The following is a 22,956-nucleotide window of genomic DNA, read 5'->3' as shown; positions in this document are numbered from 1 at the left end:
CACCAACAATTAAACCCTGCTAAATTTGTCTACATACCTCCACTAACTTAAGTCACCTAAAGGCCACCTCTTACAGAGGATTGGCGGGAAATTTGAATTTTGATGGTATAAAAGGCCACTTGAGCTATCTCTACTAACCTAAGAAAGTGGTGGGAAAGAAAGTGCAGTTGGGCTACCTCCACTAACCTAAGTCAATCGACCGCCATCTCTTCCTAGGAAATGGCAGGAAAATGGTAGGGTGCTGGAGAGAGGAGGGAGTGTACTTTATTTATTTTGGAACAATTTCTTTAGGGGTGGAGCATATTTATCCCAGTGATACAGAACAAAGCTCTGACGTGCTTGGGGTCACCCCTCACATAATACAGATCTGCAAACTACTCCTAAATAACACATGTATAATGCTCTGCACATGCGCTTGCTAATTGTAAATTGTCAAAATAACGCATTGCACAGCCTAAAGACCTGCAAACCACTCGTAAATAATGCAGTACATTAATGTCCAGAGAGCCAAGCAACTCGTAAATTGTCAAAACCATTAAGGATCTAAAAGACTCTTCAAGCATGCTTGCTAATCGTCACCTGTCGAAATTATGCACCAGTCTTTATTTAAGCAATTTGAGGCACTACAGCCATCTGGTGTGTTCACGACGAGGCCCAGAGTCCAACTGACGTAGTACGCAGTACCACCACCAGAGGGGACTATCGTCCATTCCACGACGTAATCCAAGATGTCGGCCATGACGTCAGTTGATGATGAAAGTACCGTTGTGCAGGATGGCTGTCTGGAGGGGAAAATGACTCAGCCTGTGCTGGGCTGCTGGAGAGAGGAAGGAGCGTACTTTATTTATTTTAGAACAATCTTTTTAGGGAGAGTTTTTGAAAGACAATATATTTATCACACTGATATAAAACACTCACTCTGACATACTTGGGGTCACGCCAAACAGTCCACAGACCTGTAAACTACTCCTAAATAACGCTCTGCAGACACACAAACAACTCCTAAATTACCCAATTAATTTCAGTACAGACATGCAAACTCCTCCTAAGTGATGCAGTCCACTGATGTGCAGACACAAATTCAACTCGTTAACTGTCCAAATAACGCATAGCACAGCTTACAGATCTGCTCACAAATAATGCAGCAGACACGCAATCAACGTGTGCAAGCACTGCTCACCGTACCCCTGCCCATTGGGTCGTACAGGAGGCTATCGAACACGCCCTCCAAAAGTCAGGGTGCACCGGCAAACCCCCCCCCCCCCCCCCGCTCCCTCCCCTCCCCCACGACGTGCGTTTGGATCCTGCAAGTATGAGGTGGCGACATCCCTTTTCATGTTTGGTATCTGAGAAATTCCCCTCGAAATACATTTTTAACTAGGCACCGTTGCTGACTTGACCAAATGGGAGTGAAGAGCTATTTGCAGAGCACGCCGGGGCCACCGTGAGGCACTGCCAGATGTAAGCCAGATTAAGCCACCACTCTTACTCCGCTGCAGACGGTTTGTGATAGTTGGGTCTATTTTTGGGCATACAGTTAGAGCCCGGTTCCATATGCGAGATGCCTCTGGGCAGCATGTATGTTTACCATTGGTGACGCGATGACGTGTACCTGCAGTATGGTCCAGCACTTAGAGAGATGTTCCAGTGCTTCCAAGAATAGCACAGGGTGCATTGTTCCTAGTGATCCTTTCGCCAATGGTTTCTGCAGATGAGACTTCCAGCAGTAAATTTATTTTGCACAGATAGCTAAATTGCACCAACAATTAAACCCTGCTAAATTTGTCTACATACCTCCACTAACCTAAGTCACCGAAAGGCCACCTCTTACAGGTGATTGGCGGGAAATTTGAATTTTGATGGTATAAAAGGCCACTTGAGCTATCTCTACTAACCTAAGAAAATGGTGGGAAAGAAAGGGCAGTTGGGCTACCTCCACTAACCTAAGTCAATCGACCGCCATCTCTTCCTAATAAATGGCAGGAAAATGGTAGGGTGCTGGAGAGAGGAGGGAGTGTACTTTATTTATTTTGGAACAATTTCTTTAGGGGTGGAGCATATTTATCCCAGTGATACAGAACAAATCTCTGACGTGCTTGGGGTCACCCCTCACATAATACAGATCTGCAAACTACTCCTAAATAACACATGTATAATGCTCTGCACATGCGCTTGCTAATTGTAAATTGTCAAAATAACGCATTGCACAGCCTAAAGACCTGCAAACCACTCGTAAATAATGCAGTACATTAATGTCCAGAGAGCCAAGCAACTCGTAAATTGTCAAAACCATTAAGGATCTAAAAGACTCTTCAAGCATGCTTGCTAATCGTCACCTGTCGAAATTATGCACCAGTCTTTATTTAAGCAATTTGAGGCACTACAGCCATCTGGTGTGTTCACGACGAGGCCCAGAGTCCAACTGACCTAGTATGCAGTACCACCACCAGAGGGGACTATCGTCCATTCCACGACGTAATTCAAGATGTCGGCCATGACGTCAGTTGATGATGAAAGTACCGTTGTGCAGGATGGCTGTCTGGAGGGGAAAATGACTCAGCCTGTGCTGGGCTGCTGGAGAGAGGAAGGAGCGTACTTTATTTATTTTAGAACAATTTTTTTAGGGAGAGTTTTTGAAAGACAATATATTTATCACACTGATATAAAACACTCACTCTGACATACTTGGGGTCACGCCAAACAGTCCACAGACCTGTAAACTACTCCTAAATAACGCTCTGCAGACACACAAACAACTCCTAAATTACCCAAATAATTTCAGTACAGACATGCAAACTCCTCCTAAGTGATGCAGACACAAATTCAACTCGTTAACTGTCCAAATAACGCATAACACAGCTTACAGATCTGATCACAAATAATGCAGCAGACACGCAATCAACGTGTGCAAGCACTGCTCACCGTACCCCTGGCCATTGGGTCGTACAGAAGGCTATCGAACACGCCCTCCAGAAGTCAGGGTGCACCGGCAAACCCCCCCCCCCCCCGCTCCCTCCCCTCCCCCACGACGTGCGTTTGGATCCTGCAAGTATGAGGTGGCGACATCCCTTTTCATGTTTGGTATCTGAGAAATTCCCCCCGAAATACATTTTTAACTAGGCACCGTTGCTGACTTGACCAAATGGGAGTGAAGAGCTATTTGCAGAGCACGCCGGGGCCACCGTGAGGCACTGCCAGATGTAAGCCAGATTAAGCCACCACTCTTACTCCACTGCAGACGGTTTGTGATAGTTGGGTCTATTTTTGGGCATACAGTTAAGCCCGGTTCCATATGCGAGATGCCTCTGGGCAGCATGTATGTTTACCATTGGTGACGCGATGAGGTGTACCTGCAGTATGGTCCAGCACTTAGAGAGATGTTCCAGTGCTTCCAAGAATAGCACAGGGTGCATTGTTCCTAGTGATCCTTTCGCCAATGGTGTCTGCAGATGAGACTTCCAGCAGTAAATTTATTTTGCACAGATAGCTAAATTGCACCAACAATTAAACCCTGCAAAATTTGTCTACGTACCTCCACTAACCTAAGTCACCTAAAGGCCACCTCTTACAGGGGATTGGTGGGAAATTTGAATTTTGATGGTATAAAAGGCCACTTGAGCTATCTCTACTAACCTAAGAAAATGGTGGGAAAGAAAGGGCAGTTGGGCTACCTCCACTAACCTAAGTCAATCGACCGCCATCTCTTCCTAGGAAATGGCAGGAAAATGGTAGGGTGCTGGAGAGAGGAGGGAGTGTACTTTATTTATTTTGGAACAATTTCTTTAGGGGTGGAGCATATTTATCCCAGTGATACAGAACAAAGCTCTGACGTGCTTGGGGTCACCCCTCACATAATAAAGATCTGCAAACTACTCCTAAATAACACATGTATAATGCTCTGCACATGCGCTTGCTAATTGTAAATTGTCAAAATAACGCATTGCACAGCCTAAAGACCTGCAAACCACTCGTAAATAATGCAGTACATTAATGTCCAGAGAGCCAATCAACTCGTAAATTGTCAAAACCATTAACGATCTAAAAGACTCTTCAAGCATGCTTGCTAATCGTCACCTGTCGAAATTATGCACCAGTCTTTATTTAAGCAATTTGAGGCACTACAGCCATCTGGTGTGTTCACGACGAGGCCCAGAGTCCAACTGACCTAGTACGCAGTACCACCACCAGAGGGGACTATCGTCCATTCCACGACGTAATCCAAGATGTCGGCCATGACGTCAGTTGATGATGAAACTACCGTTGTGCAGGATGGCTGTCTGGAGGGGAAAATGACTCAGCCTGTGCTGGGCTGCTGGAGAGAGGAAGGAGCGTACTTTATTTATTTTAGAACAATTTTTTTAGGGAGAGTTTTTGAAAGACAATATATTTATCACACTGATATAAAACACTCACTCTGACATACTTGGGGTCACGCCAAACAGTCCACAGACCTGTAAACTACTCCTAAATAACGCTCTGCAGACACACAAACAACTCCTAAATTACCCAAATAATTTCAGTACAGACATGCAAACTCCTCCTAAGTGATGCAGTCCACTGATGTGCAGACACAAATTCAACTCGTTAACTGTCCAAATAACGCATAGCACAGCTTACAGATCTGATCACAAATAATGCAGCAGACACGCAATCAATGTGTGCAAGCACTGCTCACCGTACCCTGTTCATTGGGTCGTACAGGAGGCTATCGAACACGCCCTCCAGAAGTCAGGGTGCACCGGCAACCCGCCCCCCCCCCGCTCCCTCCCCTCCCCCACGACGTGCGTTTGGATCCTGCAAGTATGAGGGGGCGACATCCCTTTTCATGTTTGGTATCTGAGAAATTCCCCTCGAAATACATTTTTAACTAGGCACCGTTGCTGACTTGACCAAATGGGAGTGAAGAGCTATTTGCAGAGCACGCCGGGGCCACCGTGAGGCACTGCCAGATGTAAGCCAGATTAAGCCACCACTCTTACTCCGCTGCAGACGGTTTGTGATAGTTGGGTCTATTTTTGGGCATACAGTTAGAGCCCGGTTCCATATGCGAGATGCCTCTGGGCAGCATGTATGTTTACCATTGGTGACGCGATGACGTGTACCTGCAGTATGGTCCAGCACTTAGAGAGATGTTCCAGTGCTTCCAAGAATAGCACAGGGTGCATTGTTCCTAGTGATCCTTTCGCCAATGGTTTCTGCAGATGAGACTTCCAGCAGTAAATTTATTTTGCACAGATAGCTAAATTGCACCAACAATTAAACCCTGCAAAATTTGTCTACATACCTCCACTAACCTAAGTCACCTAAAGGCCACCTCTTACAGGGGATTGGCGGGAAATTTGAATTTTGATGGTATAAAAGTCCACTTGAGCTGTCTCTACTAACCTAAGAAAATGGTGGGAAAGAAAGGGCAGTTGGGCTACCTCCACCAACCTAAGTCAATCGACCGCCATCTCTTCCTAGGAAATGGCAGGAAAATGGTAGGGTGCTGGAGAGAGGAGGGAGTGTACTTTATTTATTTTGGAACAATTTCTTTAGGGGTGGAGCATATTTATCCCAGTGATACAGAACAAAGCTCTGACGTGCTTGGGGTCACCCCTCACATAATACAGATCTGCAAAGTACTCCTAAATAACACATGTATAATGCTCTGCACATGCGCTTGCTAATTGTAAATTGTCAAAATAACGCATTGCACAGCCTAAAGACCTGCAAACCACTCGTAAATAATGCAGTACATTAATGTCCAGAGAGCCAATCAACTCGTAAATTGTCAAAACCATTAACGATCTAAAAGACTCTTCAAGCATGCTTGCTAATCGTCACCTGTCGAAATTATGCACCAGTCTTTATTTAAGCAATTTGAGGCACTACAGCCATCTGGTGTGTTCACGACGAGGCCCAGAGTCCAACTGACCTAGTACGCAGTACCACCACCAGAGGGGACTATCGTCCATTCCACGACGTAATCCAAGATGTCGGCCATGACGTCAGTTGATGATGAAACTACCGTTGTGCAGGATGGCTGTCTGGAGGGGAAAATGACTCAGCCTGTGCTGGGCTGCTGGAGAGAGGAAGGAGCGTACTTTATTTATTTTAGAACAATTTTTTTAGGGAGAGTTTTTGAAAGACAATATATTTATCACACTGATATAAAACACTCACTCTGACATACTTGGGGTCACGCCAAACAGTCCACAGACCTGTAAACTACTCCTAAATAACGCTCTGCAGACACACAAACAACTCCTAAATTACCCAAATAATTTCAGTACAGACATGCAAACTCCTCCTAAGTGATGCAGTCCACTGATGTGCAGACACAAATTCAACTCGTTAACTGTCCAAATAACGCATAGCACAGCTTACAGATCTGATCACAAATAATGCAGCAGACACGCAATCAACGTGTGCAAGCACTGCTCACCGTACCCCTGTTCATTGGGTCGTACAGGAGGCTATCGAACACGCCCTCCACAAGTCAGGGTGCACCAGCAACCCCCCCCCCCCCCCCCGCTCCCTCCCCTCCCCCACGACGTGCGTTTGGATCCTGCAAGTATGAGGTGGCGACATCCCTTTTCATGTTTGGTATCTGAGAAATTCCCCTCGAAATACATTTTTAACTAGGCACCGTTGCTGACTTGACCAAATGGGAGTGAAGAGCTATTTGCAGAGCACGCCGGGGCCACCGTGAGGCACTGCCAGATGTAAGCCAGATTAAGCCACCACTCTTACTCCGCTGCAGACGGTTTGTGATAGTTGGGTCTATTTTTGGGCATACAGTTAGAGCCCGGTTCCATATGCGAGATGCCTCTGGGCAGCATGTATGTTCACCATTGGTGACGCGATGACGTGTACCTGCAGTATGGTCCAGCACTTAGAGAGATGTTCCAGTGCTTCCAAGAATAGCACAGGGTGCATTGTTCCTAGTGATCCTTTCGCCAATGGTTTCTGCAGATGAGACTTCCAGCAGTAAATTTATTTTGCACAGATAGCTAAATTGCACCAACAATTAAACCCTGCAAAATTTGTCTACATACCTCCACTAACCTAAGTCACCTAAAGGCCACCTCTTACAGGGGATTGGCGGGAAATTTGAATTTTGATGGTATAAAAGGCCACTTGAGCTATCTCTACTAACCTAAGAAAATGGTGGGAAAGAAAGGGCAGTTGGGCTACCTCCACTAACCTAAGTCAATCGACTGCCATCTCTTCCTAGGAAATGGCAGGAAAATGGTAGGGTGCTGGAGAGAGGAGGGAGTGTACTTTATTTATTTTGGAACAATTTCTTTAGGGGTGGAGCATATTTATCCCAGTGATACAGAACAAAGCTCTGACGTGCTTGGGGTCACCCCTCACATAATACAGATCTGCAAACTACTCCTAAATAACACATGTATAATGCTCTGCACATGCGCTTGCTAATTGTAAATTGTCAAAATAACGCATTGCACAGCCTAAAGACCTGCAAACCACTCGTAAATAATGCAGTACATTAATGTCCAGAGAGCCAATGAACTCGTAAATTGTCAAAACCATAAACGATCTAAAAGACTCTTCAAGCATGCTTGCTAATCGTCACCTGTCGAAATGATGCGCCAGTCTTTATTTAAGCAATTTGAGGCACTACATCCATCTGGTGTGTTCACGACGAGGTCCAGAGTCCAACTGACCTAGTACGCAGTACCACCACCAGAGGGGACTATCGACCATTCCACGACGTAATCCAAGATGTCGGCCATGACGTCAGTTGATGATGAAACTACCGTTGTGCAGGATGGCTGTCTGGAGGGGAAAATGACTCAGCCTGTGCTGGGCTGCTGGAGAGAGGAAGTGAAACGTCCCCTTAGAACAATTATATAAGACTGGTCTATGTGAAACGTCCTCTTTGAACAATTATACACGACTGTGCTTAAACTGACACACAATATCTTTAGCGCAACGCAATCTGACTTCCAAAAATCCCTACGAAATAATGGCCCTGACTAGCATTAACCTATATGTTTCACAAATCACTTACCTCACAAAAATCTTCGTTACTCAAGCTACTGCAATACAGCGAGCGCCACTACTGCCAACTAAATAAATGATTCAAACTACTGAAGGCGCTAACTACTGATAGGCATAGTTAGCAAATGAAAGATTTTAATAGAGAACAAACAATGTATTTACCTCACTAGTCATAATATACATAGCAGTTCATGACACCAGTTCTTACAAATTTCAAAACTCCGCCATCTCTCTCCCCACTTCCACCACTGCTGGCGGCTCACCTCCAACTGCGCAACGCTACGCGCTGTTAGCATCCAGCTGCCGCAGCTCAACACTACAATGGCAGACAACAATGCAAACTATACACAGACTGTGCACAGCATAGCCAGTGATTTTCATACAGAGCGCTACGTGGCGGCGGCGTTACCAATAAAAAATCCTAAACAGCCTACTTACATAGCCCCCATGCTGCGCACAAAAAAATTTACAAATTGTTTTGGGCCGTGGCCAATACAGATTTGAAAATTTTTTTCATAATTACAATAACAAAGAAATGAAATGCACACACTTATCGATACAATGTTGGTCAAAAGCTAAAATTCTCTCACAGTCCATAAAGACAGTCCTGATCGTTCATCATAGTAAAATTGCAGTGTTTTTTCTCAAAGTCTGAGCAATAAAAGAATTTGCACTTGGAAGTAGTGGATTTCTAAGTAGTCTTGAAGAAGTAGTGTTGTCCTTCCAACGGAAAGACAGTGCTGACTCTTGACATGCAGACACGTAATGGGCCACAACAGAGCAAACCCACAGCAGAGTCAGTCGAAGTTTTGAAGAATATTGGTAGGTAGGTCATCACAGAGTAGACCCCTTGTACTCCTGGCAGAGATTACGGTATTGGTGGGCCACCAGAGGTGCAGACCCCCTGCAGTCCTTGTAGAAATAATGGTATTGGTGGGTCATCAAAGGTGTAGACCCACTGTAGTCCTTGTAGAGATGGCCAGCAGCCATCTGTTTGACTGTGCAGGCGCACAATCACCATTGAAGAGCCTTGCGGATAACATAGCAAGTCCATAACCCACCACTTGTCCACTCACAAAGTTTTTGGAATTGTCCTTAGAACCAGCAATGCTGTTAACCAGTCCCTTGCTGAATTATCAATACACTTGCAAACACTATCAGTCCCTACTTCTCACATATTGTCCATATACTATGACCAACAGAAACGTGTGAAGTGAAATGTAATTTACAAGTTACTTAATTTGATGAACTGGTGTCAATTACAATTTTATAACATAAGAATGCAATAACAAAGGTTCAAAATACATCTTTAAAGAACATAACAATACGGATAACATTTGCAGTAGTATAGGCTTTACAAAAGAATCGAAATAGCAAATACATCAGTGTTACAAAAATTACGACATAAGTACATACATAAAAGATCAGAATAACTTTTGAAACATCAACTTCACACATGAGCATTAGAACAAAACAGAATAAATAATGTGTCAACATCTTTACAAAGTAAATAACATGTTATTAATGCAAATTATATTTGAGGATAACAGTATTCCTCATCATAGTGAATGTAACTTAGTATTAGAAAAATTCTGCAACATAAGTCTTATCAGATAAACATATAAAGACAGGAAGAACATAAATACACAAGGGTACACAGAAACATAGTGGGATAACACAAGGAAAGGGCAGGGTTTGTTTTACTGCAGTATTTTGCAAACAAAACTGTCTTTACTTCTCGGAGATCTCCCTTCGTTCTTCAGTATTTCCAAAAAGTCCTATCTATACCTGATTTCTGTACTTTTTTCGTATAACTTCTCAATGCATTTCTTCCAATCCATCGCAAATCATTCTCTTATATAGGCTACCCCCTCTTAAGCTAACTTAAATCTACTGAGCTCAGATGCTTAACTAAGGGATGAGGCAATGCAGCAGCACAAAACAATTTACACAAACAGCAATGTTAAAAAATGGAAATTGGCAAAAAAAAGGCAGCAATATTACAACTAATATAAGGCTATGCGCAGCAAACAAGAAAAATAAATCAGTAATAAAATTGGCTTAACCTAGTAATACAAAGTCACATTCAGTAGCACTATGCCTGGCACATAGCAGCAGCAGCAAATGCTATAAATTATACCTAAACATGACAAAGCTCAAGCAGAAAAAATATTACGCTAAAGACAACAATGCAGATAAGGGAAATGTATATTCACATCTTAATGTCTATATAATTAAAATGGTGCACCACTACTTATTCAATGAAATAAATTACCAAGTACTTGAAAAGAAAATTATATATACAGTTACTGTTATTAGTCGCTTCTTATCGCTCTTTCCATTCCAAGAGCTCCTTTTTCGCAGAATGTGGATCATAAAATAATTATTTAATAGATCTGTCGACAGAAAGTGTTCACATTAGCAAATGCATTTAATTTTATAAAACCAAAGCTGCAACACAGCTGGAAAACAGATATCAAATGAAATAAGCAACTATGGACAAAGCATAAAAATATCATTCAATAGTCATGTGACATTTTATAAGTTAGTAGAATTCTCTCAACTTTCTTAGAAAGACGTTTGTTATAATCAGGTGTCAGATGTAAGTATCTTTCTCAGTAATGAGCGTGTCGTATTTGCGGTGCTTTCTACAAAGGAATGTCAATAGAGAGGATAATGGCCTTTTTTTTTACCTGTGCCTCTGAAAGGCACACACTAATGGCTTTCTTTTGTCAGGTGGTTGTCGCGCAGCTGGGTGCCAACGACGCATTACGTGCAGGTGGTCACTTAACTGTCTTAACGAAATATTTACGACACCAGGTTCCCCTACAGTGGCAGTCTCATGTAAAAAATTTCACAGGTCAAGAATTTGCGTTACACATCTGTAGAAACAAAATTCTATTAATATAACAGTGTCCAAAAATTTTTGGCGGCCTTGTGATACATTCACGCGTATACACACATTTCATAACTCTTAAAGTACGATTCTTGGTTTCCAACATCCTTTTTCACAAACCAGAGTCCCTAACCACTACTCATTATTCCTTACCTTATTACACATATGTATATTCATCGACACTTCTTCAATATGTCATCATAACAGATACGTAGCATAACCAAATAACTCATATAGCATCAGCTTAAGCATACTTCAGCAGCATAATTCACATCGTCGTCGTAATAATAACATCATAACACCACAGTCAAATTCTCAAAATCTCCGTAGCTTCCTCCAATAATTTCAAAACCTAAAAAAAAAATTCTCTGCTCATGTCAAAAGTGTCATCTGCCTCAAACGTACTTTAAAAATCGTGATCCCATACCAAATATGTCATTCAAAGCTCTCATAGTATCACAATGGTTCCGAAAAAATATGAACAGTTCACAAAGTACAGACAAAATACAACTTCGTAAGTGTGAAGTTACCCAATGGTGTAATTACGTAAACATCTGTCACTGATGTAGTAAAGTAAATGTTTGTCTCTCTCAGTTAAATGATCAGATAGCTGTGTAATTTATGTGTTAGAGAAATATGGTACCGATGTGTAAAGTTGTATATAAACAAATACCATATTAGCTAGGGCTCCTTGTGCTTGCCAAACACATGGTACACAAAGTAAGCGTGTACCCCCCTGAGGATTAATGTAATTATATCCTCAGGAGTTACAGATTACAGCAATGGAATGAAATGTATCACGGAAAACTTTCTTTGTAATTCAAATATGTTGAAAAATAAATAGTTTAATGCGTGTCCTGTAGCGCTAATGTGCGTCTTGCTGTAAGACAATCTCTGTGGAAGTGTCGTAGTTGTTGTCCTCCGAAAGCTAAGTTCTGCAGAAGTCAATGTACTTACCTCATGATAAACGAAATTGAAATGCTTTGCGTATAGATATCTTAGTTACTACGCTTATTGCTGTGATGAAGTAAGTACTGTACTGTAACGTATTGTTGTGCTACAGAAAAGGCAGTCTCATTGTCGCTATACCACAAAGTTTCTACTAAAACAAGTTTTCCTTTCCAGAAGAATTCAGAAAAACTGTGCAGATATAAAACAGATACACCGCAAAAGCACAATGTAAATTGTGTCACACATTAGTAGCGTCGTGATATAATCGTGTAGCTATCAAAGAAACCAAATGCTAAGTCATCTTTAATCTCACAGAAAGTACTTCAAATAAAGAATGTCTTTTCAACTAAACCAAAATGTTGCATTAAAATCTCATTAACAGTATATGTTCTAAGTACGTAAGCCTTATATTCGTTACTTAATCATGCAACTAACAAGCAAGAATGTACAAATAACAACACTGTGTTGTTTGTTCACTATAACAATGCATTCGTAATTTCTGTTTAAAAATGTTCCCTATATTCTAGACTGGATATTTAACTTCAAACATTGTTGCATGTTAACAATTTCTTAAGTCTGACAAAGCATACTAGAAATGTGAAGTGAAAAGTTTTATGGCAAAGACAAAGTTAAAAAGCAGATTATCTTTCAATAAACGGTTTTACATGTGAAATGTGGTGCAATCATTTACCCTTTCTAGTGCGCAGAGTTTCAGCTTCCAAGTAATTATCATGTTGTATACGTCGGCACGGAATGCTAAATTTTTTTCTGTAGGTTAGCGTCTACGTTATTTTTCTCTGAGCCAGCCGGCGCACGCGGCTGACTGCGGTGTGTCATTGTCTGTCTCTTTGTCGGCGCGCGCCGTTAATGGGATTAGGGGACCTAACTTCTAAAAATTCACCTTGGCGAGAGGGCCCTACCCTGTTTGAAGCTCGCCAGTTCTGATGGATTTCCGGTCTGTCATTATGATTATATCGTCTGTCGTCATGTCGGTATTTCCTGTAATTTCTTGTTTGTCGGTCATGTGGTGGAGAATTTCTCTCTGAATTATCACTGCGGGCTGGACGGTTGCGTCTTAAGTTATTCCGTCTCCCTTGATAATAATTATTTTGGTTTCCATATTGTCTGTTTCTCTGATTGTCTCTGTGATAGTCATTACCGCGGAGTGGTGACCTTTCCCTGTAATTATTACTACTCTGCCAACGGTTGTCATACGGGTGGTGTCTGTTTTGGTCACGATTTGTATTGTGAGAATAGCCTTGTCGTGTCCAGTTATTATTTCTTTCATCGCGGAATTGCGACGGATGTGACCTGTAATTGTTGTGTTCCTGTTTTCGCGTTCCGCGATTGTCAGTGTCAATTTCTAATTCTTGTATGAGTCCCTGAAAAGCTTCAATGTCGTCTTTGCAACGGCCTGCCAAAATAATATGCCGTAAATGTTCAGGCAATGTGATTAAGCAAATGCGGATGAGTTCTGACGGGCTGTATGGGTTTGACAGTTACTGATTCTTGTGCAACATGTCTTCAAAATATTTCACAAGACTGGAAAATTCAGATTGTTCAAAGTGTTTCATCATCATGATGCTATGTTTTACTCGGTCTTGTGTGGCTTGGGACCAATATGCTGAGAGGAAGGCATGATAAAATTCTCCTTCACTATGACAATCGTGAATGACCGATCGCATTCTTACAGCTGGTTCATTCTCCAAGTAGCCACACATAAATTCTAATCTGTGCTCTAGTGACCAGTTGGGAGGAAAACAATGAGAGAATTGATGGAGCCACGCTTGTGGATGAATGTAGTTGCCAGAATTCTTAAATTTTGTGAATTTACGTGTAGTAATGAACAGCTTATAGTCAAAATCATCGTGTCGGCGGGCCGCATGTCGGTCATTGTTACGTCGTTTCGGCGGTTCCATCTCAAAATTCGGTCTACTTTGCCAATTTCTTTCATAATCTCCAAAGTGCCCTCTGTTATTATTTTGTGGCAGTTCCGTATTTCTATGTCCCTCTTCCCGTATTGGAGCGCGAGTGTCCTCTGAAATACGTAATTGTTGTATTACCTGTGTCAGTTGATCTTGTACTTCCCGGATTTCTCTTTGGTGTTGCGTATTAATTTGATTTTGATTTTGTTTGAATTTCCTAATTTGTTCGAACTCTTCTGTGTCATTAAAGACTACCGGTTTTGTGTCATTCATATTATCATCTACCTTCGTAGATAAATTATTTAGCTGATCCGAAAGTTCAACTACTTTCTCTGATAATGAACGAATGTCCTCCATGTGTCTTTCTGAACCAATTTTCAGAGTATCTACTGTGTCCTTTAAGTTTTCTTGAGTTTTTGCAAGTTGCGTAACCGAATCGGTAGATGCAACTGAGTCAATTTTAGCTTGCAAGGTCTCATGATTTTCATGAACAATTGTTTGCAGTTCTTTTATGGCTGCTTCGTGATTCTGTAATGCATTTTCATGCCGCGAAAAAATTGGTTGGAAATGCTCACAAATTTGTGTTTCTACGTCATTACGGACTTTTTGACATTTCGATTCGATTTTATGTAATTCAGTAGTTAAATCTTCACGTGTTTGTTCAAGTGTGGTGTCTAACTTCCGAAGATTATGTTCCATTGTGTGTCCAACTGTTGCTGTGTGTGTCTCTGATTTTGTTCCATTGTGTCTAACTTTTGAAAATTATGTTCCATTGTGTCCAACTGTTGCTGTGTTTGTCTCTGATTTTGTTCCATTGTGTCTAACTTTTGAAGATTTTGTTCCATTGTGTCTAACTGTTGCTGTGTTTGTCTCTGGTTTTGTTTCATTTGTTGCATTAATTGTAATAATAATGTATTAGTGTCTGGAATCTGATCATCTATGCTTTTCGGCAGTGCATTTGCATCGGCAACATTCACAGTTTGACAAGCAGAAAATGTGTCTCGGCTTATTTGAGAAAACGGTGAGGACGCAAAACCTGAATGTACAGTATTTGCAAGATTGTGTCCTGTCATATCGGATTCCTGACGCGAGCTGTTGCCGACCAATCGATCGATAATGCTTCCCTGTTCACTAACTGTTTCACTTCCTACACCATTATTTGCAGCCCGCTCCATTTCCCTATGCACTATTACCAAATTACTACTTTGAACATTTGTGAATTCATTACATGGTGGCGCTAACACATTGCTTTCGTCTTCACTGTCATTTCTCAGTTTACTTTGTAGCCTAGTATTACGTTTTTCACACGCCATTATTGTCACAATATTTCACACGATAACACAGAAAAGCACAATTTGAAGAGCAAAAATAAGAGAACACATTAACATAGCACTGAAAATAATATCTAGTTAATTGCAAGCGAAGCTGCGAAATACTTGGTATATGCGTGCCACAACTGTTTTACTGTACAACAATGAAAGACTGCAACTACAAAGGAAATTCTCTCTATGATTACGCGCTAGCAATAAACAAAGGCTACACTAACTACACAAACTACAAGAAAAAATCAGAAGATTCCAGTGAGGTATCCTTGGCTAAGACTCGACATATGAAACGTCCCCTTTGAACAACTATATAAGACTGGTCTATGTGAAACGTCCCCTTTGAACAATTATACACGACTGTGCTTAAACTGACACACAATATCTTTAGCGCAACGCAATCTGACTTCCAAAAATCCCTACGAAAGAATGACCCTGACTAGCATTAACCTATACATTTCACAAATCACTTACCTCACAAAAATCTTCGTTACTCAAGCTACTGCAATACAGCGAGCGCCACTACTGCCAGCTAAATAAAAGATTCAAACTACTGAAGGCACTAACTACTGATAGGTATAGTTGGCAAATGAAAGATTTTAATAGAGAACAAACAATGTATTTACCTCACTAGTCATAATATACATAGCAGTTCATGACACCAGTTCTTACAAATTTCAAAACTCCGCCATCTCTCTCCCCACTTCCACCACTGCTGGCGGCTCACCTCCAACTGCGCAACGCTACGCGCTGTTAGCATCCAGCTGCCGCAGCTCAACACTACAATGGCAGACAACAATGCAAACTAAACACAGACTGCGCACAGCATAGCCAGTGATTTTCATACAGAGCGCTACGTTGCGGCGGCGTTACCAATAAAAAATCCTAAACAGCCTAATTACAGAAGGAGCGTACTTTATTTATTTTAGAACAATTTTTTTAGGGAGAGTTTTTGAAAGACAATGTATTTATCACACTGATATAAAACACTCACTCTGACATACTTGGGGTCACGCCAAACAGTCCACAGACCTGTAAACTACTCCTAAATAACGCTCTGCAGACACACAAACAACTCCAAAATAACCCAAATAATTTCAGTACAGACATGCAAACTCCTCCTAAGTGATGCAGTCCACTGATGTGCAGACACAAATTCAACTCGTTAGCTGTCCAAATAACGCATAGCACAGCTTACAGATCTGCTCACAAATAATGCAGCAGACACGCAATCAACGTGTGCAAGCACTGCTCACCGTACCCCTGTCCATTGGGTCGTACAGGAGGCTATCCAACACGCCCTCCAGAAGTCAGGGTGCACCGGCACCCCCCCCCCCCCCCGCTTCCCCCCCTTCTCCCACGACGTGCGTTTGGATCCTGCAAGTATGAGGCGGCGACATCCCTTTCATGTTTGGTATCTGAGAAATTCCCCTCGAAATACATTTTTAACTAGGCACCGTTGCTGACTTGACCAAATGGGAGTGAAGAGCTATTTGCAGAGCACGCCGGGGCCACCGTGAGGCACTGCCAGATGTAAGCCAGATTAAGCCACCACTCTTACTCCGCTGCAGACGGTTTGTGATAGTTGGGTCTATTTTTGGGCATACAGTTAGAGCCCGGTTCCATATGCGAGATGCCTCTGGGCAGCATGTATGTTTACCATTGGTGACGCGATGAGGTGTACCTGCAGTATGGTCCAGCACTTAGAGAGATGTTCCAGTGCTTCCAAGAATAGCACAGGGTGCATTGTTCCTAGTGATCCTTTCGCCAATGGTTTCTGCAGATGAGACTTTCAGCAGTAAATTTATTTTGCACAGATAGCTAAATTGCACCAACAATTAAACCCTGCTAAATTTGTCTACATATCATCAAATACATACAAGACTCACAAGAATATTGGAAGCCTGGGACATATTTATCAGTGTAACTACAATTAATTAATATGATTGCTGCTACAGCCTGACACCAATCAATGTACAGGTAATGTCTCCTCTTGACAACTGTGGTTCTGGAACGAATCTCAGTATTTATAGCAATCTCTCAGAAATTGCCTAGTGTCCCAGAAATACTTAACGTGCGCTTTTTTAGGAGTTTTTGTGATTTCTCGGCTTGTATGCACGGAAATTCATGCCCTAACAGAACCTGTTTAAGAAAATAGCGCAGAATAACGTCGAATGCATTCTTCCTCACTCTGGTTACCCATCGGGGGTGGATGACTGCCTACCTTGTAGGGAAATGTTTAGTGCTGTGAGTATATTTGTGGTCCTATTTGTCTTCACAGTATATGCATGAATGATGTAAAAAGGGCGGTTTTTGTATGGTGTAGGATACGAATTGTATGTTTACTACATTGACACAGTAGACAGTGATATATTTCTGGGTTGGAGATCGGTTTAATGCACTAATATTCAAGATGCTGTCTTCAGTGGGAGATCAGTGTAATTGAGTAGGAGTCTTTCCGTATTTGACGATCTGTAAGTCACTTTGCAAGGTTTAATTGTCTGTGCAATATGACTATCTGTGTAAAATAGTTTTTATTTGCCTCTAAAAGTCCCGTCTGCAGAACGAGAAAGAAAAGGCGGATGGTGCTTCCGCGCCAGCGACATCAGTAATCTGGCAGGTTAATTCGAGAAGAGCCAATCATAATGCCCAATTCATTCACGGGACATCCTTTGTGCTGGGGTTTAGAAGTCTCTACAAAGCAGTGAGAACGTTTGCGTATGTTGAAAGCACGAAGGGTAACACATGATGGACAGAATGTCATGTTAGGACCAGGAGCAAGAATGCATTTGACGTTATTCTGCGCTATTTTTGTAAACAGGTTCTGTTAGGACGTAAATTTCCGTGCATACAAGCCGAGAAATCACGAAAATTCCTACAAAAGCGCACGTTAAGTGTTTCTGGGACACTATGCAATTTCCGAGACTCGCTATAGATACTGAGATACGCCCCAGAACCACAGCCGTCAAGAGGAGACATTACCTGTACATCGATTGGTGTCAGGCTGTAGCAGCAATCATAATATTTAATTGTAGTTACACTGGTAAATATATTCTGGACTTCTAATGTTCTTGTGAGTCTTGTATGTATTTGATGATCTGTAGACAATTTTTGCAGGATTTAACTGTTGGTGCAATTTAGCGATCGTGCAAAATAATTTTACCACTGAAAGTATCATCTGCAGAAACCAATGGTGCAAGGATCACTAGGAACAATGCACCCTGTGCTATCTGGGAAGCATTGGAACATCTCCTTCAGCACTTGACCGTACTGTAGCTATGTGGCATCGCGTCAGCAATGGTAAACAATACATGCTGCCCAGAGGCGTCTCACTTATGGGACCGGACTCTAACTGAACTTTCACATGCCGTCCGCAGTGAAGTGAAGGTGGTTCGCGCGGACTTGCATCCAGCAGTGGCTCGCGGTGGCGGCGGCGTGCTGTCAAATAGGTCTTCGCTCCCGTTCAGTCGCGTCAGCAATGGTGCCTAGTTGAACACGTATTTCGAGATGAATTTCTCAGGTACGAGGTATGAAAAGGATGTTGCCACCTATCTGAACAGATACCTGTGCGTCACTTAGTGGATGGGGAGTGGGGGGTGGGGAGTGGGGGGGGGGGTGCCGGTGCATCCCGTCTTCTAGGAACAAGTGTGGTAGCCTGCTGTGCGTTCCAATGGACTGGGGGCGGCGTGTCTGTTGCATTGTTTTGCGAGCAGGTCTGAAGGATGTGCTATGCTTTATTTGGACAGTTAAGAAGTTGATTTTGTGTTTGCAGATCAGTGTACAACATTATTTAGGAGGAGTTTGCATGTCTGTACTGAAATTATATAGGTAATTTAGGAGTTGTTTGAATGTCTGCAGAGCATTATTTAGGAATAGTTTACAGGTCTGTGTGCTGTGTGGCATTACCCCAAGTATGTCAGACCATGTAGTTTGTATCTGTGTTAAATATACGATCTTTCAAAATCTCTCCCTAGATAAATTGTTGTAAAATAAATAAAGTACACTCCTTCCTCTCTCCAGCAACCCAGCACAGGCTGAGTCATTTTCTCCTCCAGACAGTCATCTTCTGTTACGTCACAGAAGGATGACACTGCCCTCTGGTGACAGTATTGTGTACTAGGTCCAGACCTCGTGGTGAATACACTGTTTCCCGCCAAAATCCGCCGTCCTGGGTAACGGTAGTTGCGTCATCATCTGACGTCATGACCGCCATCTTAGATTACGTCATGGAATGGACGATTGTGCCCTCTGGTGGTGATACTGCGTACTAGGTCAGTTGGACTCTGGACCTCGTCGTGAACACACCACATGCTTGTAGTGCCTCAAATTGTTTAAATAAAGACTGGTGCATAAGTTCGACAGGTGACTATTAGCAAAAATGCTTTCAGAGTCTTTTAGATCGTTTATGGTTTTGACAATTTACGAGTTGATTGGCTCTCTGGACATTAATGTACTGCATTATTCACGAGTGGTTTGCAGGTCTGTAGGCTGTGCAATGCGTTATTTTGACAGTTTACAATTAGCAAGCGCATGTGCAGAGTATTATACATGTGTTATTTAGGAGTAGTTTGCAGGTCTGTATTCTGTGAGGGGTGACCCCAAGCATGTCAGAGCTTGTGTTTTGTATCACTGTGATAAATATACTCCACCCCTAAAGAAATTGTTCGAAAATAAATAAAGTACACTCCTTTCTCTCTCCAGCACCCCACCATTTTCCCGCCAATTCCTAGGAATAGCTGGTGGTCCGTTGACTTAGGTTAGTGGAGGTAGCCCAACTGCCCTTTCTTTCCCACCATTTTCTTAGGTTAGTAGAGATAGCTCAAGTGGCCTTTCTTTACGACCAAAATTCATATTTTCCACCAATCCCTAGCAAGAGGTGGTGGTCAGGTGACTTAGGTTAGTAGATCTACCTCAATTGACCTATCTTCCCACCATTTTTCTTAGGTTAGTAGACGCTGCATTATCCTGATGGAATCTGATACTTCCCGCCATGGGGGCACGGTAGGGGGGGACGTGTCAATTTCCCGCCAAAAGCCGCTATCTTGGATAGTGGTACTTGTGTCATCAGCTGATGTCATGGTCGCCATCTTGGATGACGCCATGCACTGTTGCCAAGTCTACACACTGCCATCTTGAATGACATTATCCCTGCCATTTGGATATATTGGCAACAAAGGAGAGAGGGGTGGTAACAGCTTCGCTCCAATACTTAGATTTAAGTGTTAGGAAGGCTTTTCAGAAAGTATTTGTCAGGAGCTTAGCAATGTATGGAAGTGAAACAAGGGCGATAAACAGTTCAGACAAGAGGAGAATATGAGCTTTCGAAATGTGGTGCCACAGAAGAATGCTGAAGATTAGATGGGTAGACCACGCAACTAATGAGGAGGTAATGAATAGAATTGGGGAGAAGAGAAATTTGTTTCACAACCTGACTAGAAGAAGGGATCGGTCGGTAGGATACATTCTGAGGCATCAGTGGATCACCAGTTTAGTATTGGGGGGGAAGTGTGTGGGGTAAAAATCGTAGAGGGAGACCAAGAATGAATACATTAATGAGTTTCAGAAGGATGTAGGTTGCAGTAGTTACCTGGAGGTGAAGAGCCTTGCACAGAATAGAGTAGCATTTGGAGCTGCATAAAACCAGTTTTGGACTGAAGACCATGTCAAAAATTACAAATTAAGAATGTCCTGGCTTTGTACTGTGAAAGCTTAATTCTTGGCAAATTTCATGACTCTAGATCAGAGGTCTCCAAACTTTTTAGTCTGCGGGCCACATAAACTTCTCCACGAAGTCATAAGGGCCATGATCTACTCAGTGGGATTAAAACACCCTAGCACTCCATGATCGCCGTAATGTAAGGCTAAAGAAAAGATGAAATCGCCCAAAAATCTAAGGATCTGGGAATAGCTAACACTGAAACGAACAATGATTTTTATTTAATTACATAATTTTGATTGGTGGACGTACTTGACCGAAATTCTGGCGTATTTTATTCTGACGAATTTCACCGACAAAAAAGTATGTCACTGCACACTCTTCACGAAAGCGTCCTGCAAAGTTAACGAAATCTCAAAATCATTGTTAGCAACACTATTACTGCAAGACGAAGAGGTAGAGATCGTCAACGCACTGTTATTTCAAGCGGCGCAACAATAATTTTAGTTATGTAGTCTTGTAGAGAGTAGCAGAGCCGGAGCATTGCGTGATTGTGTCCGACAATGTCGCGGTGTATTGGTCGCGATAGGCCTCGAAACTCAATTGTTGGCACGGCAGTATAGGTATCACCTGAAATATTTGGCGGGCCGGATACCGGGGATGTCCGGCCAGCTAACGCGGGCCGGTTTCGGCCCGCGGGCAGTAGTTTGGAGACCGCTGCTCTAGATCAATGTGAAGTTTTTGACTAACGTGAAGTTTTTGAGAGTTGATTTCCATTGACCTAAAAGCCTAAAATTTTTACACCGCCAAGAGATTATAGGACTTAGTACCTAAAATTTTTACACCGCCAAGAGATTATAGGACTTAGTACCTGACATAATTTTCAACTTGATACCTCTACCCGTTCCTAAGAAAAAGGGGATTAGCTGTCAGAGAGACAGACGGATGAACAAGAAAAGTGTTCTTATAACCGTTCCAGTTTTACCGATTGAGATGCGGACCATTTGTTGACCTCCGTTGGGCGTTCTAGTGTCAAAGTGTTATTTGCGGTGAAAAGTTGATCGTCGCAGCGTTTACTAGCGGTAGCTGAGTGGTGCCGGCACAGTAGCTCAGCGTGTTCGGTCAGAGGGTCTTACGACGTCCGCCCCAAGCAGATGAAACGAACGAAAGAGAACAAAATGAGATTAAAAAAAAAAGTAGTGGTCAGCGCGACAGAATGTCAATCCTAAGGGCCTGGGTTCGATTCCCGGCTGTGTCGGAGATTTTCTCCGCTCAGGGACTGGGTGTTGTGTTGTCCTAATCATCATCATTTCATCCCCATCGACGCGCAAGTCGCCGAAGTGGCGTCAAATCGAAAGACTTGCACCAGGCGAGCGTTCGTCCCGACGGGAAGCCCTCGTCACGCACGATTTTTACTAGCTGGAGTAGTGAGTGAGGGATGTGCGTGTTGCAGCGACGAGCAGGTGTGGCTGAACCAGGGCCGGCTGTCGCTGTTGCGCGCGCGCCACCAGATCGTGCAGCAGCTGCTGGAGGAGCCCCAGCGCGTGCTAAGGCGCGCCGTGCGCTGCGAGAACCTGTACGCCGACCTGCTGCGCCGTCTGCTGCTGCAGGGCTTGTTGAGGGTGCGTCACTTGCTGAGAGACAGCGCGTAGCGCCGGGGGGTGGGGGTGAGTCTTACTGCACTCGTGTACTCATTATGACGTGTACACGCTGTATCACAGACGGCTGGAGCCACGTACTGGCTTTTGTGATCATTAGAGAGGCTTAGCTGCGAAATCGATTTTTGCAGACGATGTAAAAGAGCAGTTCATTGTATTTTCTATTGGAATATTCACAGCAATAGCAATTTTGGAAGCTGTCGGTGTCTTTATTTACTTTACCAACTTTTGGAAAAAAGTGAGCTCTCAATTTGCTTTGTAATTGTAAATGTAGAAATTGAAGCACCGTTTCACAGTACTGCAGTCAATTGGCCAGACCGAAGTTCGTGAAACGAATGATGCAGTTTTCTTATTGTTTATGTAGTTGTTGGAGCAGCACCTGTGGGAATGTTTAGTATTTACTCGCACGAAACATGTACTGTCATTTCTTTGTGTGATTCAGTGGACCATAATGGAATCTTTCTGCCACAAAGGCTTACTAGACATCGAGAATATCCCTCGCTTAGAATTTGTGAGGTATCGTAGAGGAAATTTCCAG

At 42.8% G+C, this 22,956-nt stretch overlaps 1 protein-coding gene across 1 annotated transcript in view; it reads left to right on the top strand.

Moving 5' to 3' along the window:
- Positions 1-22,412, top strand: part of LOC126354063 (V-type proton ATPase subunit E 2-like) — a 59,908-nt gene extending 37,496 nt beyond the window's left edge. Inside the window, exon 3 of the mRNA XM_050003471.1 lies at positions 22,214-22,412. Coding sequence (XP_049859428.1) covers positions 22,214-22,412 — 199 coding nt within the window. The remainder of the gene's footprint in view (positions 1-22,213) is intronic.
- Positions 22,413-22,956: the final 544 nt, after the last annotated feature.

This window comes from Schistocerca gregaria, chromosome 1 (assembly GCF_023897955.1).
Source record: "Schistocerca gregaria isolate iqSchGreg1 chromosome 1, iqSchGreg1.2, whole genome shotgun sequence".
Classification (NCBI taxonomy): domain Eukaryota; kingdom Metazoa; phylum Arthropoda; class Insecta; order Orthoptera; family Acrididae; genus Schistocerca; species Schistocerca gregaria.
Note: the sequence above shows the minus strand (reverse complement) of the source record. Positions and strands in the feature narration are given on the sequence as shown.